This window comes from Lucilia cuprina, chromosome 3 (genome assembly GCF_022045245.1).
Source record: "Lucilia cuprina isolate Lc7/37 chromosome 3, ASM2204524v1, whole genome shotgun sequence".
NCBI classification, from domain to species: domain Eukaryota; kingdom Metazoa; phylum Arthropoda; class Insecta; order Diptera; family Calliphoridae; genus Lucilia; species Lucilia cuprina.
In genome coordinates this window covers 21,734,723-21,754,037 of record NC_060951.1, presented here as the reverse complement: position 1 = coordinate 21,754,037, position 19,315 = coordinate 21,734,723, and the positions used below count along the sequence as shown (strand labels likewise).

At 29.5% G+C, this 19,315-nt stretch overlaps 1 protein-coding gene across 5 annotated transcripts in view; it reads right to left on the bottom strand.

Moving 5' to 3' along the window:
* Positions 1 to 19,031, bottom strand: part of LOC111688805 — a 31,874-nt gene extending 12,843 nt beyond the window's left edge. The window contains exons 1-2 of one of the 5 annotated variants that reach the window (XM_023451318.2): positions 18,725 to 19,031; positions 14,400 to 14,750 (exon numbers count right to left, since the gene is read on the bottom strand). In XM_023451318.2, coding sequence (XP_023307086.2) covers positions 14,400 to 14,580 — 181 coding nt within the window. In that variant the 5' untranslated portion in view covers positions 14,581 to 14,750; positions 18,725 to 19,031. The other 4 variants (XM_023451317.2, XM_023451320.2, XM_023451321.2 and 1 more) reach the window with 4 other exon arrangements.
* Between the last annotated feature and the right edge of the window lie 284 nt (positions 19,032 to 19,315).

Genomic DNA, 19,315 nt, shown 5'->3' with positions numbered 1-19,315 from the left:
GAAATACAAACATCGGAAATGTATGAAACACTGATTTCAGATAGAACATCATATTCAAGCGAGAGCAAGTTCACGGTGTAATCCGTTGTTATTCAAAAGGAAAAATCTTTTATATACTTTCGTGGCGGGGTATACTGGGTTAGTGCTGATGTTTGTAACGCACAGAAATATTCATAATTTCTTGTGGGCAATTTTCAAGAGAATTAATTAAAATTTTACATTATGCAAGAAATATTCAAGATTAATGCTTTATTATGAAAAATAAATCACATTTAATGTACACAACTGATGAAGGGTATCATATGGTCGGCCACGCGCGACTATACTTTCTTACTTGTTTATTCATACAAATAGCAGCACAACCATAATCCAAAAATCGTGATATTTATTATGAGATATCACACCTTTAGTTTTATTTGTATTTATTAAAGAAATTACCTTTTTACCATAAGAGCGTTTAATGCTCATTTAAATGACAAATTGTTCTATGACATTAGAATAAAGACAAACCCCATTATTATAAAACCGTTTGAATACCTTTTTAAGTATCTATCAATTACAATATAGTTTCCTATAACACTTACAGTTTTTACTTATGTGCATTCAACCACCCGCCCAACCATAAGAGCCAAACAATTACATTTATATACTTGTCAATACTCTTTCCTTCATCTGCATGTCAGCATATCCTTAAAGGATCCCATACCACAGTAACGTATGGATGCACATGAATATAAATAGTTTTGATTATGAAAAATGTCCTAAAAGACGTTTATTTTCTCAAAAGTTGTTTGTTTTTTTTTTAAGTTTATTGACATATTTTAGAAATACACATTAAATCGTGTTTAAGGTGTTTATGTTCTCTATACGCCATTTTGACAATTTTGACTATAAATTTTTGCCCCAAATCAAATCTTGGTTGCTGAGATATATCGTGTCTTTTTTGCTATTTATCATTTAAAACAGAAATTGTTTGCGTCATTTTGCCCTATACGCAATTAATGGCATATAGAACAAATTTGAAATTGATTTGTGCTGGAAATTTTACCCTATATGGAGTAAAAATTATTTTATACTAATATTTATACCCTACACCACGTTAGTGGGGTGGGTATATTGGGTTTGTGCTGATGTTTGTAACGCACAATAATATTGGTCCTATACCCACCTTAAAGTATACCAATCGGCTCATAATCATTTTCTGAGTCGATTTAGCTAATTCCTTCCGTCCATGTAAACCTTGTAATCAAACTACAGGTCGCAATTTTGAAGATAATTTAATAAAATTTGGTACATGATCTTCTATTGTCACAGGGACGAAGTCTATTGAAAATAGTTAACATCGGTCCCTTATTTCACCTAGCCCCCATAAACTGAACCCGCCAAATATGGCTTTTAAATTAATAAATATGTTTAATATACTCATATCTCGACATATACTAGACTTCCATAATAATAGGTCCTCATATGACACTAGCCCCTATGTTCAACAATAAACGGTTTATCTAGGGCAAGGTACAATTCAACTTAAATGCTTTATTATGGCATCTAAATCACATCATATTTTTGTAAAAGCTGTAGGGAAGGGGGGTCGGCCTCGCCCGACTATAACTTCTTACTTGTTTTTAATATATTTTTCTGTTATAAGTAATTATTTGTTGTATCTTACAACTAAGACTAAAAAATACATATCGCTCATTTATTACAAGACCAGCATAATCAAAAAAAGTCGCCTCAATATTTTTTTTTAATATTTTAGAATAACTTTTAAACAAAACAAGGGATTTGAAAAATTAAACCAGACACATTTTTGATTTGTTAAACGTTTCAACCTTTGTTAAGGTTTTGCCTCGTCACTTTATTATAAGCGAAATATCCATGACACATTGAGGGAAAATACGAATGGAAATTTTTTTGATAATAATCAAAAAAACAAGCAAGTCGCATTAGATCAGTGATATATGTATATCCGATGATTAATTATAGTCGGACATTTTTAGCCCATAAACTGTGGAGTTCAAAGATCAAATTTTGCAATATTTGGGAATTCTTAGTGTACTAAATAAAAATAAAATTTTATTTGTCGGTAATATTTATTAAAAATCGTATATAGTCCGATATTTAAAATAGTGTGAAAAATGGTAGATTAACCCTTTAAGGCACTTCGGAACAATTAAATAACAATTAAATAACAAACTATTTGAATAATGTTCTATATAATTAGAGGAATAATAGAAATAAAACAAAAAATTCTATATTAAGTATAAAAAATTATACTTTAACCCTTTTTTAACATTTAAAAAAATGGCTTTTGAAACATCGATTTTTAATCCAATATGTGTAAAAAAACAATCTTTATGGGGTCAAAAAGGGTTAATACATAAGCCATATAGTAGTACATATAGGCGAAACTGAAGGGGTTTTCAAAGAAACATTTTTATTCTCTTCACACAGACGAGCTCTGAGAGAATAAAACAAACTTGTGGGAACTAAACGCACTCACTAAACATCAAATTTTCTTCACAAAATTGCGAGGATATTACCACTTATTAGTTTTTCTTATCACTTAAACTTAATGTTTATTATTTTTTTCAATACTTTTCATTTATTTAAAACCCCGAAAATAATTTATATTTTACAAACGAAAAAAAATATTTTTTATTCTTTGACATTTTATTTTAATTAAAATTAAAAAAATGAAAAGCTGTACATTTTAGTATTGAAAATTAAAAAAGTATTTTACATACTTTTTTTAATTCAACAAAAAAATAACAAAAATACAAGTTTATAATACGTTTTGAGATAAAATATCTTTTCAAAACAATAAATAACTAATATTTTCATTCACTGCCATATAAAATTTCATTAATAACACACAAAGAATAACGTCCAAAAAATACATTTTTTATTTAGTACCTTTTGAACAACTGTGTTTATTTTTGTGCTTCTACTAATACATTCTCACCAGTTAGGTCTTTGACAGGGGACTTAGGTCCTTGACAATTAGTTTCGCCTATATATTACTATATGTCATAAGCTTTTATACCGGGCGACGAAATGTTAAAAATTAGTCTCATATTGTAAACAAAATTTATTTGGGGCGTTTTTCACTATATCTATTTAGATATATTACCCAACATACAATATAAATTTGAAAAATAATAAAGATTTTATATGTTTTTAATAAATGTGCTTCTGTCCATAAATAACGGAAATATGAGAAAAAATTATAAAAAAATAACTTCATAAAGTGAATTCTTCTATTACTTTGTTTGTTTATAAAACTTTTGGTACTTTTTCGTTTTCAAGCAAGTACTTTTGAAGTTTTCCATATTATTGAATGACATTAAACACGTAGAACCTAGAGTAAATGAGAACTTTTTTTTAGAAACATTTTTAATAAATTTTAATATTAAACCTAGAAACACGCAGAGTCCTAATTGAATAAAAATCTATAAAAACGGACTTTCTAGTACTTTTTAGTTTTCCAACTGGTATTTGTTGACTTATTTAAATAAAATACGTTCGAAATGTTTTTATTAAATACAAGGTACATTATTAGAATCGGCAATGCTGAATATCAGTTCCAAACTGATATCTCCAAAGATATTTTATGTTTGATTAAATAAATATATATTTAAAGGAAATAAAAGGAAATGATAGTTCAACTTTAAATTGCACATGTGACAAGTGGAAGGATTTATTTATTTTGTCTGTCCATATGTCAAGTGGGTTGTTTTCATGTAGTGACTATTTTTTTTACAAAAAGTACTTGTACTTGAGTGTCTTCCAAAGACAATCATCAACTAACTACGAATGAGAGTGGGTGGGATCGGGGAGTGTGTATTTTGAAATACTGCTTACAGAAACTATTCTTAACATACTTGCCACTAAGTGTAATATATATTTATATGGCTACCCTGCAGATTGTGATCATTGAGCCTCTACTTCTTTTCCAGAGTTAATTTTTATTTAAAATTCAAGAATAACAATAATAAGGTTTAGTTTTAGAAGGGTTATGTACTATAAAAAGATGCATATCTACTCGGAGACCATAAGGTCCATTGTGATTTCTTTAAAAAAGTGAAGAAAAACTAGAAAGAATGAAGAAGATAGGTAAAAGAATTCTATTACCTAGCCAATTCAGCCTATGATTCTAGGACCGCAGCATATTATATAGTTGATCCACTCTATTTCCTCCTCATTTACGCACAACATGCAATAGTAAATGTCCCACTTGCTAACAAAACCCCTGAATCCCAGAATTCTAAGACTGCGTATATCCAGTCCTATAAGTACTTTGGTAGCCCCTATATCAAGTTTTGGCCATTGAGCCTTAGTCCTTTGCAATCCAACCTACTATTCCACGACTAGTTTATGATGTCACGAAATCTTTCGAATATCAACCTATAATAATCACAAATAGGTAGTTTTACCTAAGTCTAGTCTCTAAAAGTGTATATCCATCCCTAAAAAAACTTTGACTCTAATCTTTAAAACTGCAGGGTACATACATTACATCCTTGTAAATATATATGTATATAAATATATATGTATGTAAATAAATCTATGAGTGTATTAGTGGTTTTTAAAGGAATTGTCAATATATCTAATAGAATAGTGTTTAAGACCTCGTAGCCGTCAACCTTTTTGAATTATATAGACGAAAGAAGCTACCGTCGGTTTTAATGGAATTTCAGAATAAGTGTCTTTGTTTAGAAATGCTTGTGTGAATATATGTTTGTATGCATTAGTATATGAAGAAGTGTTAGTGTGTGTTAATTTTAATGATTACTTTACTACTACTTTTGCTGCTATAAACAACTACTTGACATGTTGTCACAGGCATTATTTAAATATTTAATAACAAATTGTATTAATATTTAAATATGTAGTGCCTTTCTCCATTTTTTTCTTTCTTTTACAATTTTTGTCTTTTCATTGTTTGTTCCTTTTTTTTGATTTTCAAATAAAAATGCGTGTTAAATAACAAATATTTTCATGACTTTGAACATGAGTTGTAATCATTATAGACCGGAAGTTGGAAAGATATTTTTCATATATTAACTTTGAAAGTTTTATTTTTATTTTTAAATACACTTGTTACATAATAACTTGGCTGTATGAATTTAAATAAAGCTATTATTTTACTGTTTATTGTTGTCATTTCATCTTGACTACATGAATGTACATATATAGTCTACAAGTAAGAAATTTATATAATAATTTTTAATAATTCAAGTGGAAAATATATTTAGATGCACAGATAAATAAAGAATGTATGACAATGTACAACGGTAATATATTATGTTTTAATGTGGATTATATGCGGATATTACATATACATATATAAACATGTATACCTTTTTTTTAAATTTGCTGTTAATATTAAGACTATTTATAAAATGAATGTACTACGTGCTTTCAAAGGCCTTGATTTGTAATAAATTGTCAAACATATATATCGAGCATATTAGGAATAAAAATATAAAATGTTTCTTTTTGAGATTTTAAGGAATTTTTTCAATATTCTTACAAAGACCTATATGCAATTTTATTCTATCCTAAAATTATAAATTATACCCTGCAGTGCGACGGTGATCATACGGCTGAAGTAGGCCAGAGCCTCTGGTGAAAAACAAACACACAACAATTTGACTTATAAGCTAATACACTATCAACTAGCCTACCGGGCACCCACATGATATATCATCGATTTTTTTGCTTGGAACATGACAATATGGAAACACCTTAAAATATTACTTTTTTATCCTTTGACCAAGCTCATCAAGCTGAATAAAATGTTCAAAAAAACTATTTTTTTAATAAATCAATCATTATTGGCCCCTTGGTCCTCCTCAAGAGTCTCGTAAAGATATTTCATCGGTGTCAGAAGCAACGATCAGACACAGGTCCTATATTTTATTTTATATTTAATATAAAAATGGGGGAATTTATACTTTTGTATAATGTAAGAACGCAGATTCTTGAGTCAAAAGTTAATCAGGATGGCGCTTTATAGTACTTAGTTTATTCCTATATCAAATTATATAAGTTAAGTTATGTACGTTAAGTTGGCACAGTGTGTATGGAGAAAACATAAGGTACTTTTATTTTCGCCGAAAGCATGCGTTTCAGAGTTTAATGATAGAAAAAAAGGTCAATCTCTTGATATTTGGTGTCCACGATAACTTGTTATATGGGTTGCACAGACAAAGCATCGATTACAAATACCAACTCACAATCTCTGGATATGCATTAAACAAAGAAGTATTGATCAATACAGGATATCAGCCTCTTCTATAAAGGGTTTCTTGATTTTACAGTTCGTGATCCTAGACTGTAGTTTCCTGTAGAATTGTCCACTGCTATGGTTGAGCAAATCCTTTATATATTCGGGTCTTGTTTTTGACAGAGTTTGTTAGAACATTGGTGATAAATAGTCTTCATCCGTGTTATGTGATTGCTTCCATACATTCTTCATCTAAACATTCCTCATTTCCCGATTGGCAAGTTGCAGATCATCAATATTCGGATTCTCCGGAGTATTCAATTGATTTGTCGATAAATTACGGAAATTGGCAACGATATTTAGTTCCTAAGTCTTTCGATGTCTAATTTTTACCTCTTCATGTCGAAATTATTTGACACGGTGGAGATTTTCTATCTTTGTCAAACTTTACCATGATGAACGAAGTCATCCTCTTTTGGAAATTAGCCCTACTAAAAAATAGGTTACAATAAGGAAGATAATTGCCTAGACATCGATATAGAGACCCTTTTTTAAATTGTGAGCCTCCGGTTTTCTACGACTGAGTCATTCACTGGTATTTTCCATATCCCCTTGTAAATTTTCTTCTAATTAATATTCACGTCTGTGTAGTGAATGTTTCTGGATAAACTATTCCGTACCGTTTTTGGTGTTAAAGTCACCTTATAAAATCTTAGTTTTGTAAGCTGCAGTGTCAGTCATTGTAATAGTTGTCTTAGACGATATCGCCATCTTCTATATCGTGCCCTATGCTGATATGAATGTTGTTAAATCCAAGTACAGAGTTTGTACGTTCTTTTGATATCAAGAAATCCATACCATTTTTCATCATGTCTGGTTCATTCCATTATAGATTAAACAAAAACATCCTTTTATATTTCTCGAATTTCTATGTAAATAGATCAGATCATGTTTTATATAAAAAGGTGCCAGAGTTGAACTAAAAAATTTACATGTAGCAAAAGCAAGGACGCGGACTGAAGTTTATCCCTATTCTAAATTTGTGTTTCTTTGTGATTGATTGAAGAAAATCGAAAGAAAGTTTTCTCAACAAAATGAAAATGATTGTCGATATTAGAACACAACTGGCTATCATGTAGTGTTATTGTTATAACAGTAATATATATATTTACTTATTCTTAATTAATAATACTAACATTTTCTAAATGATTAATGGAAGCCATGAAAAGTAATTTAATAATGTTAAACAGTTGTTTTCTTAAATTTATAATTCTTATTCTAAGACAGCTACTAAGTTTAACCAGTTTTATGGTATTCAATTTGTTAACAAGAATAATTGAAGAATTTTAACTATCCGAAAAACTTATTAATTATTGTTTGTGACTTTTTAAATGACTTCAAAGGGAAAACCACCAAAATGCAATGTCTTTTAAAAATATGACCAAGACATTGAAAATAGAAAGAAAAATTATACCAATTACTATTTGTCGTTGTTTTTGGTTGTGAACTTAATGAACAATAACGAAAATAATGAAACTGGAAATAAACATTTCAGAGAAAAACGAAAATCAGCAAATTGCATCAAGAAAGTTATAACTAAAAAGTAAAATGTCTTAATGTGAATGGGAATGTGCTGTTAAAATTTCGTTTACTTTTAGAAATTTCTTTTAAATTTGTTTTAAATTCCAAATTTTTTTAAATACAGTTTTGTTGCACAAAATGTTGCCCTTAAACTTTCTTGTTGCCCTCATGCATGTTGTGTGTGAAAATAAATTAAATTAAAGATTAAATCCCCATTAAAAAACATCTAAAACTTTTCAACCGTAATTCACCTTTGTGAACTTTTTTTGTCCATCTGTGGTTTAGTGTCACATGCTTGACCAAAAGCTTTTAAATACTTTTGTTGAATTTGAAACTGCAAACAATTAATTAATTTGTTTTAGTTTTTCTTCTGGTGTTGTTGTTGCTGTTGTTCGGAACCTTAAACAATACATTTGTTGATTACAAATAATTAGAAGACTACATGTGGTTGTTGTTGCTATTATTTTTGCAACATTTAGTGAAACATGCTGTGAATAAAACTGTGCAGAATTAACAAAAACTTATTGTAAATATTTTATGGAAATTGTAGTAAATGAAAGTGTAATAGTTCATGCGGAGCTTTAAAATGTAATTAATTCTTCAGTGGTTTCGGAAATGTTTATTATATAATGCATAACAAAATTACTACCGAATAAATGAACTCTTTTAGAATCAAAGCAACAAACCACCTCCTCCCTCAAAAAAAAATGTACAAATGTATAATTTCAATTTTATTTTGAATTTTTGCTTTATTTTCCTCGTTTAAATAGATTTTGCAATAATTTGTTGACCAATTGCTGACACAATTTAATTATATTTACGCACAGTGTTGATCCAAAACAATCAACTAATTTTTGGTGGAAGCTTTTTTAGTTGACAGGAAATCAAACATGAACATGTATACATATGCATATAAGTAGAAATTAGTTATGATTGGATTTGTCAAATATGTGAATAAAATTAATTAATTAAAATTTATGTACATATTTAAATTCTTACAATAACCCAGTAAAAACTGGGTAATGTTTTTAATTGTAATTACTTTCCTAACAACATACTTTTCAATATTTACTACAAATTGCCTGGGTTACATAGAAGTAGTCTAATAAGTTCTTATTAATAAAATGTTATATAAATACTTTATGTTTTTTCATGTGATTATCAACCACTTCTTTTCTTAATTACTTGCAAGCGTTTATGGTAAGTACTTTATTCCAAGGATATTACCGTATTGAAATAATGACTTGTGTAAGTAAGTTTTGGTAATTTTCCCCTTACATTGTAATTAAAGTTTCCGCTGGGAAATAATTGTACTATAAGAATTAAAATACATATAATTGTCAATTATGAGAATTTTACAACTAATTTAATTTGAAAATATGTAATTACTGTCCAGTTATTTAACTGAAACAAAAATAGTTATATAAAAAACAAGTAAGAACTTATAGTCGGGCGACGCCGACCATACAATACCCTACAATACCCACCTGTATACGAATAAAATATAATTTAGTTTTCATAATAAAGCATTTAAGTTAAATTGTACCTTGCCATTTATTGTTAATAAAAACTGTAAATTTAAGTAAAATTTTGATGGGGGCTTTTTATAGGGGCTAGGGTCAAATGAGGCGCTATAATAATAAAGTTTATGAGGGTCATCAAGGCTAGTATAGAACTTGGTTTTGAAGATTTTGTCAAAATACGAGTATATTAAACATAATTATGAACTTAAAAGTCCTATTTGGGACCTACGTGAAATAATAGACCGATGAGAACTGTTTTCAATAGGCTTTGTCTACGATACAATAAAATATACTGTGCCAAATTTCATTGAATTATCTCCAAAGTTGCCTGCAGGTCGCAACATTGATTAAAATGTTTAAAAGCTCTTTTCGGGGGTTCAGTTGTATTGCGGCTGGGTGAAATAATGGACCGATGTTAACCATTTTCAATAGGCTTTGTCTAAGATACCACAGAAGATCATGTGGCAAATTTCATTGAATTATCTCCATAATTGCGACCTATAGTTTGATAGTTTGAAAATTTAAAAGCCGTATTCGGGGGTTCAGTTGTATGAGGGCTAGGTGAAATAATGGACCGATCTTCACCATTTTCAATAGGCTTCGTCTAAGGTATCATAAAACATTATGCGCCAAATTTCATTGAATTATCTACAAAATTGCGAACTGTAGTTTACAAGGTTTACAAGCTCTATTGCGGGGTTCAGTTGTATGGGGACTAGGTAAAAATAATGGACCGATCTTAACCATTTTCAATAGGCTTCGTCCCTGGGAGAATAGAAATCATGTACCGAATTTCATTGAATTATCTTCAAAATTGCGACCTGCAGTTTAATTACAAGGTTTACATGGAAGGACGGACAGACGGACAAACCCAATATACCCTCCCCACTAAAGTGGTGTAGTATATAATAGGTTTTTAAGGCACATTATTAGACTACATACAGCTTAATAGCGTAATTGAAAAGACCAACAAATTCAGTTCTTATATCTCATCCAAATTATGATGACCGGCTAAAATTGACCAAGAAGTTAAAGACTGAAAATCGAAGAATATACCTATTGAGCAATATTTAGGAACTCAGTTTCTCGCATATGTTTTAAATTTATCTCTTGGTATTGCGTTCGTTAAGTTAACATCGTCAAGTTGCCTTTATTAGGACGTTGCTGATTATTTCCGAGTGATGATGCAATGGGTGGCATGTCAAAAAGTCCATGGACATTAAAACATATTTAAAACAGAAACTTATTGGTTAGAATTGCTGCCAATCTTTGGTTGGATTCTTTAAAAAAAGTTTTCTGCATAACTGGGCTTTGGCCATCTGCAAAATTATACCTTTTCTTGATTAATGGACTTGTTGTAATTTGTAAAAAAGCGTAATTCTGGAAGATTACTGATTAAGGTTCTCTTACTTCCAGTATGGTCTTAAATTTGAACATAACGTCTGATATCGCCTTAATTGTATTCTGACTGTTGATAAATATGTTAATCTCAGTTGACATCAAATTCATTATCATCCAGTTTACATATTTCGTTATTGCGCGGGCTTTTTCCTAGAAGTTAGTGTTAGTAGCAATCATGTCCAAAAACTTTTGTTTTTGGATTTTCAATGTCATGTTTTGTCTCCCAGTTTAGAGCACGTGCGATGTTTGTGTATAGACTTACAATGTATCCTCTATAATTGACGCAGTGTTCTATAACCGCCAACATTAGGAACTATCGGTATGTGTATACCCTGAGAAAAAGAATTTCGTCTTCTTGGCTTAAAAAAACTTCCGATCAAATCGATTTTCCTAAAATTTTCTCAAACTAATTTAAAAAAAACATTTTATATAAAGTCCACATTTTGCTTTTCTTCCAAGTATATATTGTGGCTCAAACAAAAATAATTGTGTACATAAAAAATTTACGATTTTGTATTAAAAAATTTGAAATTGTGAAATCGAAAACTTTAGAGCTCTTTCCGAAAAACCTTTTATAAACTTTTTTATAATATGGAGAATGGTTAGGGCCGATATGATATTATCGGATTCCATTAAAGTTAGAAAAACATTATTATAATATCAAGTGTTCTAAAGTTCTATAAAAAAATACTTATATTTCTCAATGTCATGAAAGGCGGCAGTTTTTGTTATAAGAACTAGATTCCGTTGTAGTGTAAATGGGGTATTACAGCTTAGTTGTGTAGTTTATAAAAGTGTTTGTGTATAATAATATGTTATAATTTTAAATAAATTGACGCTTTTATTTGTCATAAAAAGAATCCGTTTATTTCAAAGGGATATAAACAAATGTTTTAAAGGTAAAACGTAACAGTGTGTATGTATTTTATTAAACAATTTTCCTTTACGTGAAAATGTATAATCTATATGTTAAGTTTCTTCACACATTTCAAAGTTTTTAATTAGAAATATTTACATTTGTCCAATTCACAATCGATGTCGTATCGTTGTATGTCATAAAAATATTTAAAAAAATTTTTGGAAGCAAAAACAAAACAATTATGAAAAAATTACGACATACTACGATACAACACCCATTATTAACTCAACAATACATACTCTTATAAAAATTTCTTATTTTGTATTTCTACAGGTAAATCCACACATATATAGGTATGTATGTTGGTAAGTATGTACGTACTGTTGTAACAAATGTCATTTGTTACCGGTATAGAAATACACGACGTAAATTGGTAAACGAAATAAATAAAAAAATGTTAAAAGGTAGGAAATAAACTTAATACAATTATGTTGGTCTATTAGTGGTTAAACAAATTATAAATGTGTAACGTGCTATTTCTACTTTCCAGCCATATTGTTCTAATGACTTTGTTATGCACATCTGACCATACATACTGACTGACGGGCATGAACATGGAATTGTTTGAATATATTTGAACAACAAAATATTCCATGTGGAAATAAATGAAAGGAAAAGTCAAGTATTCACTTAGAGGCAATTAACCTTTTTCTACAACAATTTTCTAGTATTTGTAATGTATAATATAAAATAGAAAAAAAAAACCTGTAGAGGAAGCAAAATTTGCATTAATTTCTGTTCACAAAAAACAAATGTACTAAATTCACACAATCAGTTAACAAATTAATTTTATAATCGACTCAAAATTTGTTTATTAAGTTAATTTGTGGTCTAATAAAAGTTTGCATATTGAATGAGTTAAAACATATGGCAAATAGCCAAACAGCTGACTAGAATGTTTTAAATCGTTCAGGTTACAGTTCAACAAAAGATAAATTTTGTCTATTTTTTAAACTTTATTTAATAAATTTAATTAGAATGAGAAAATTATTTTTTAAATATTTGGTTTTGATTACATAAAGTAGACGGCATAAACTACTTACGATGGATGCAAAACACAAAATATGCATTTAGTTTGAAACACAAAAAAATATGTTTTTTTTTTTAAAAAAACAGTTTCCCTAAAGCACTTGAAACAACAGTCAAGGCTAAAACTATGAACTAATTACAACAAAAAGAATGTTAAACACTTGTACTATGTAAGTGAGTATAAATACTACAAGTACTAAAAAAGAACAAATAAGCAAAAAATGAATGAAATGAACCAAATTGCATGTAGTTCAAGATAATTAAATTAAATTTTTTTAGAGAAATATTAACATTAGGGATATTATCAAAAATATGCCCTACTGCTATGTGTATTCTAAGAAAGAAAACCTTCCATGGCAAAGAGATTTTCAAAAAGTATTTACAAACAAATTTACATTAATTTTTAGTAACATAATCTTTATGTTTGGGTACTAAATTTAAAAGTGGTATAAACTGCAGTCTTTCTTTGTGTAAGTGTCGTTGATCAAACAACGACTATTACTTTATATCGAAAACTTTAATGCTTTCGTCGCGGAATCTTTTTTATGATCATGTTTACTTTTACGTAACTAGAAAAATTCCCCAATACATTGATACTGTATTCCTATGAAATACATAATTGGAAAAAAATTGTTTTAAAATCATACCCAAACAAGTAAGAAATTATAGTCGGGCGAGGGCGAGGCCGACACCTGTATACGAATAAAATTCGAATTAGTTTTCATAATAAAGCATTTAAATTAAATTGTACCTTGCCTCAAAATTATTGTTTAATAAAACTGCAGATATTTAAGTAAAATTTTGATGGGGACTTTTTATAGGGGCTAAGGTCATATGAGGCCCTGTAATTATAAAGTTTATGAGTGACATCAAGGCTAGTATAGAACTTGGTTTTGCAGTTTTTTGTCGAGATACGAGCATATTTAACATATTTATGAACTTAAAAGGCTTATTTTGTGGGTTTAGTTGTATGGGGCGAAATAATGGACCGCTGTCAACTATTTTCAATAGGCTTTGTCTGCGGTTTGTGCCGAATTTCATTGAATTATATCCAATATTGCGACCTGTAGTTTGATTACAAGGTTCGGGGGTTCAGTTATATGGGGGCTAGGTGAAATAATGGACCGATGTTAACTATTTTCAATAGGCTTCGTCTACGGTGCCATAACGAAAAAATAAAATTTGTCACTTGAAACATGACCATGTTAGCTGCTTGGTAAGTTTGCTACCGTTAGGTATCTTTGTCCATTGTTAAAGGTACTATCAAAGTTGTCCGTTTACTCACTGTTGAAACGTCTGCTTAAACATTAACGATAGGGGAAGTAATACTCTTTTGTGCCAAAAACGTCTAAACGTTTAAAAAGGAGCGCCAAACGTTATTATCAATAGGTCTTTCAGTAAGCATTGTCAAACGCTGCATCAGCAACGAGACCCTAATGTATGGAGACTTGTTATCTGACCTTAGCTTCTTACATATGTATGTATGTACGTATCGCTGTATACAGTCGTGTAGAATATAATAAATATTTAAATCAATAATCGTCAATTAGGTGTTTTAAATCTCTACTTAAGTATTTGTTAAAAGCAAAATACGTAAATGATGTAACAGCCAATTGTATACTAAGGCATAAATACTTATTTATTTATGAAAAACATACAAGTACTAACACAGTATTTTACAATTTAAAGTATTTATTAAATAATGTGCACTCACCCGATAATGTTATGCACATGCAACAGAATATCAGCAACACCTTCTGCGACATATTTAAGCACGTGAAACATTGCATGTTAAAATCAGCTGCTGCTCTTCTTCTAGCCGATAATGTTGATGATGATGAATTTGATGATTTCGTAGACGATTTCAAATTGTCATGTGTTAAACGTAAATACATTCTAAATTTCTTTGAAATAAATCGACTTAGACAAATTTATGTTTTTCACTATTTAACAGTTTACCAGGCAGTTTATTTTATGTTTTTTTTTTATATTTAAATTAATTTATTTTTTTGATAATTAAGTGATTGGCAGAGCTTCTATTGTATTTTAACAGATGAGTACTTTTCTTTTTGTTGAGAAAAATTACAAGTAAAAAAAGAAATTGTCAATTGAGATTAAACGATAAATTTCTTTTAATTTAAGAATTTGTATTTTTTGTTCATTTTGCAGGTTAGGCTACAAGTAGATGAGTGTGTGTTTGATGTGGGATGAGAATCAACTAGAAATTTATACAAAAAGGTTAGTTAATGTATCTTAATGTTGGGGATGAGAACAAAAAAAATGTTTGTGGTAATGATGTTAAAATAATATTTATCTAGAAAATACGATTAGAGTTTGCTATTTTGAATACAACAATTGTCAGCAGTGGAACGGAAAGTTCATTGAAAAACTTCTATAAAGGGAAAATTATCATATTTAAAATATTTAAAGTTTTAAAAATAAATATAAAAAATCTTAATTTTGGATTTTTAACAATTTTGAATTATTAAATTGTGGATATTTTTTGAGAATGAGGTTGTCCTAGAAAAATGTATCTTTGAAAAGAAAATTGTCTTTATTAAAATTAAAAAATAATAATTAATACAGAGAACTAATGAGGCTTAAAAATGCAGACTAAAACTTTTTATCCTATCTAATAAATTTTAAACATCTGCACACCCATACATTTTTACAAACACACACATTTACAGAAATACCACAATCATAAATTGTTGAACAACAACAAACACAACAACAATGAACAAAATAAAGAATATAATGACAAAAGAAGAATTAAATAGAAATCGTTTATCTTTAGCTGATAAATTACAAATGTCTTTTTGTTTGTCTGTCTGTCTCCCTTCATTTCTCAGTCACTCGCTGTTTTCTTTTTTTCTATCTTAATAATGCTTATGCTTGTTCTTTTTAGTTTGTAGAAAGCAAAAAATAAATTGAGGAAGAAAATGCAGAAAATATGCGGATAAAATTGACACACTGATCAGCAAGGAATTGTATTTCTTTTTCCTTAATTTTCCTTTTTTTGGTCGTGTGAAACACACGTTTGCACAACACACATACACACAAATAAATACCACAGCAGACACGGTGACAGACAATGAAGAGGGCGTTAGGAGTTGCAAGGTAAAGAAAATACTAAAAATAAGAAGAAGCAAAAACAGAACAATATTACAAAAACAATTCTCAATTGTTTTTCACAATGATGTTGTTGTTGGCTGGCAAATGATTCAGAAGATGTGGCAAGTGATGGTGACGATGCTTTGTTTATTTGTGTTCTTTACAATAATAAACAAAAAAATAAGAAAAATATATCTTCTGGGAGACAACTCCTTTCTATTTCTGTTCTACATTTATACGTATATATGTGCTATATGTAACGTTAGTGTGTGTTTATTTTGGCATCTTCTTAAAAGCCAACCAAATTTTCGCTTGGTTAAACTCTTTACTTTTGCTGACGTTGTTATTGCTGTTGTGTCGAGTGTTCATGTGTATGTGATGCATACATTTGTGAGAGAGTTGAGTGAATTTGTGCAAGTGTCAGTATTATCATCGTGGCGTGAGTTGTTGTAATAATATTTAGTGAAAAGTGTACAAACGCGATGCTGTATTTACTGCTATTATAAATTTAAACAAAATGGAAAGAAAAAGAATAAAATAACATGGTTGAAGTCTTGGCTTCATTTTTACCTCCACAAATGGCCACATGAAAATTAACGAGTTTGTGAGTTTGTTTGTAGATCAGTTTTATAATAAAAATTTTATATTGTTGCCATTAAAAGGAATATTTTATATATTCTTCTCTTCTTCTTTCTTTGTAAGGGCCTTGAACGAGGCTAGACCATAATGTTAACAAATTGTTATTTTATTTAATGTGTACTAAAATTTCTGCTTTCCTTGATACAAAGTTAGACGATCATGCGGTAAATGGAGTTGGACACTTAACTGTATCTGTCGCCAACGGTCTACCATCGCCCCTGAATCCTTCAATGAACTGAGATGGCTCTGTTGTTTTGGCAACAGCATCTAGGTAGTCCGAAATACCCAACAAAATGGATCAGGATCTCTCTTTTATGAACCGATAATGTGACAAAGGAAATAGGAATTCCCAAAGTCAATAAATTCCAATAATTTCCCCGACAAATAGTCGCGTAGCATGTATAACCTGTTGAGATGGCGACAGCACCGAAGAACTTCTGCAAAGCGTAAAAAGGCACACTAAATCAGTACTAATCTCCAATATCTGAAAGAGAAAGCTTAAAATAAATCGAGGGAAAGTTTTTGGGCGGTAATATTCTCCTATTTAGGAAGTAGAGTTACGTTAGTGAATTTCTGACAATCAGCCATGATATAGATTACTTTAAAGATTTTCTAATAGATGAGCTAATCGGACTCAGGAGACTCATCTACATAAAAATCGCCAGGATTTCCTTTAACTGCATAGTTATACACATTCTTTTCCATTTGGGTTGTTTATTTTTGAATGTTAAATATCCTTTATCCCTTTACTTCTTAATCAAGTACCAAAAGGTCAAAGTAAGAATGTTGAATAGTGATGGATATAAGGTCAATAGAGGCCATAGCATATGCGTGGTTATAAACGGAAGTGATGTTTTAGCATAGCAGAATCTAAGTAGCATTAGTCAGAGATTAGATAGTCCGAGCACTTAAGCAAAGTGTTTGTGGACCGTGGTTTCTTGATATCCATCAGATTGCATGTGCACTTCTATTTGTTCCCACAGGAAACCAACTTAACTTTCTGGGACATTGATTGGACCTTTTATAGACATACTTAGTGTACAGTACAAATAAATTTGTTTTCGATCATATGAGCTACCCATATAATAATTACAGAAAATTATTTAACAGATAAAGAAGAGTCGGAATAAAACCTTATATTTGATCTTCCTGCTCCAAATGAGCTCCTATTCAGATCTTCATAGGAAAAGAAAGTTAGCTTTTAGAATAGTATCATTTCAATGTACCGAATTTTCAAAATATTTAGATACCACTTTAAAAAGCTTAAAATTTCTAAAAAAAATTTGGAACAAAAAATGCAAGAATCGATTAGTCACAGAAATTTGACGAATCCTAAGATAAAAAACTGATCTTTAGGAAAATTTATTAAATATACAAATTTCTTTTGTTAAAATAATTTTTGTTTAAGTTTTTAAAATTTTATGGGAAAACAAAATAAAGGAAATATGGCCATCTTGAAAAATAATACCACTCATACTTAAATGAATTTATTTCAAAGAATTTTTTAGTTGAGCCTCTTGCGTGCACATTCATGCTTGCAGTTATTTTTAGATGAAGAAGAGTGCAAGTGAGACTGCAGATGTCTTTCAATGAAAATGTTTGTATGTATGTATGTATGTATGTATGTATGTATGTATGTATGTATGTATGTATGTATGTATGTATGTATGTATGTATGTATGTATGTGCGTGAGTGTGTAATAGTCAAAATTTGGCCTTTAAAGAAATAAAATTAAAATAAATGAAAGGCAGAGCAGAGAACAACCAGAAACTTAGGTTCCTTGTTCTCCTTCACTTTGTTGGTAAACACTCTCCACGCACACATACAGTATATAATTTATAGAGTAAATTAGTGTTTTTTCCAAATTATTTTAATGTTTTTTTCTCTTCCTTATTGGTGTTTTTTGCTATTTTCCTTATGTTGCTCTATAAATGTTTTCACTTTTTTTTATTTTTCGTCTTTCAGTTCACTCCTTTACCTTTAATGAATTATGAATTGATTTTCTGTTGTTGTTGTTGTGTGAACTAGTATGTGTGTAAGTATGTAATTGTATGTGTTTGTTTGTAATAACAACAACAGCAATAACAATTGCACGTAAGCATTATATAGTTTAGCTTGATATTTTTTCATTCGTGTTGCTTTTGCTAAATTTTAGTTTTATTGTTTAATTTCTGGTTTATTTTTTATGTTCTGGGTTTAACACAACATTCAAGGTTATTTTTAACTTTGCACGTGCATGCATTTTATTTTTATTTTATTTTTTCCTAATTTTTTAATATATTTACTTTTCACACTGCATGCAACATAATTTACCGTAAATAATTAGCAATCGACACTTTTTAATTGGCGTCAAGAATTAAATTTCATGTGCAAACAACGAAATTAATCTTTGAAACGAAAAGAAAAACAGGACACTTTTTTATTGCTCTATGTAATTCTGGTTATGTTTCTATTATACTTGTTCTTCAAAAGAAAAAGACACATAGAAATGAATATTTTTTAAAAAATAGTAACAGCAGCAGCACAACAACTACTATTCTTGTTTAGATTTCAATTGCAACTGACGTTCACGTTTGACGTGTGTAGAGGTTTTAATGAGCACTTTTAACAAACTAAACTGAACTCTGAAACGAAACTTTTTGTAAAGTGTATGTTTGCATGTTTCTGTGTATGAGAAATCGTCTTCTCTCGTTTTATGTGCGTTTTTGTTTTTTATTTTATTATTTTTCGTTTTATTTTGCTGTTCGTTTCTCACATTTAATTTTTCTTCTTTACCGTGTCGTGTGTTGTTTTTGAATTGTTGTTGTTCATGTTGTATGTGTTTGAAAGCATCGTTTACGTTTACACGTATTTTGCATCAATATTTTTTTATTTAC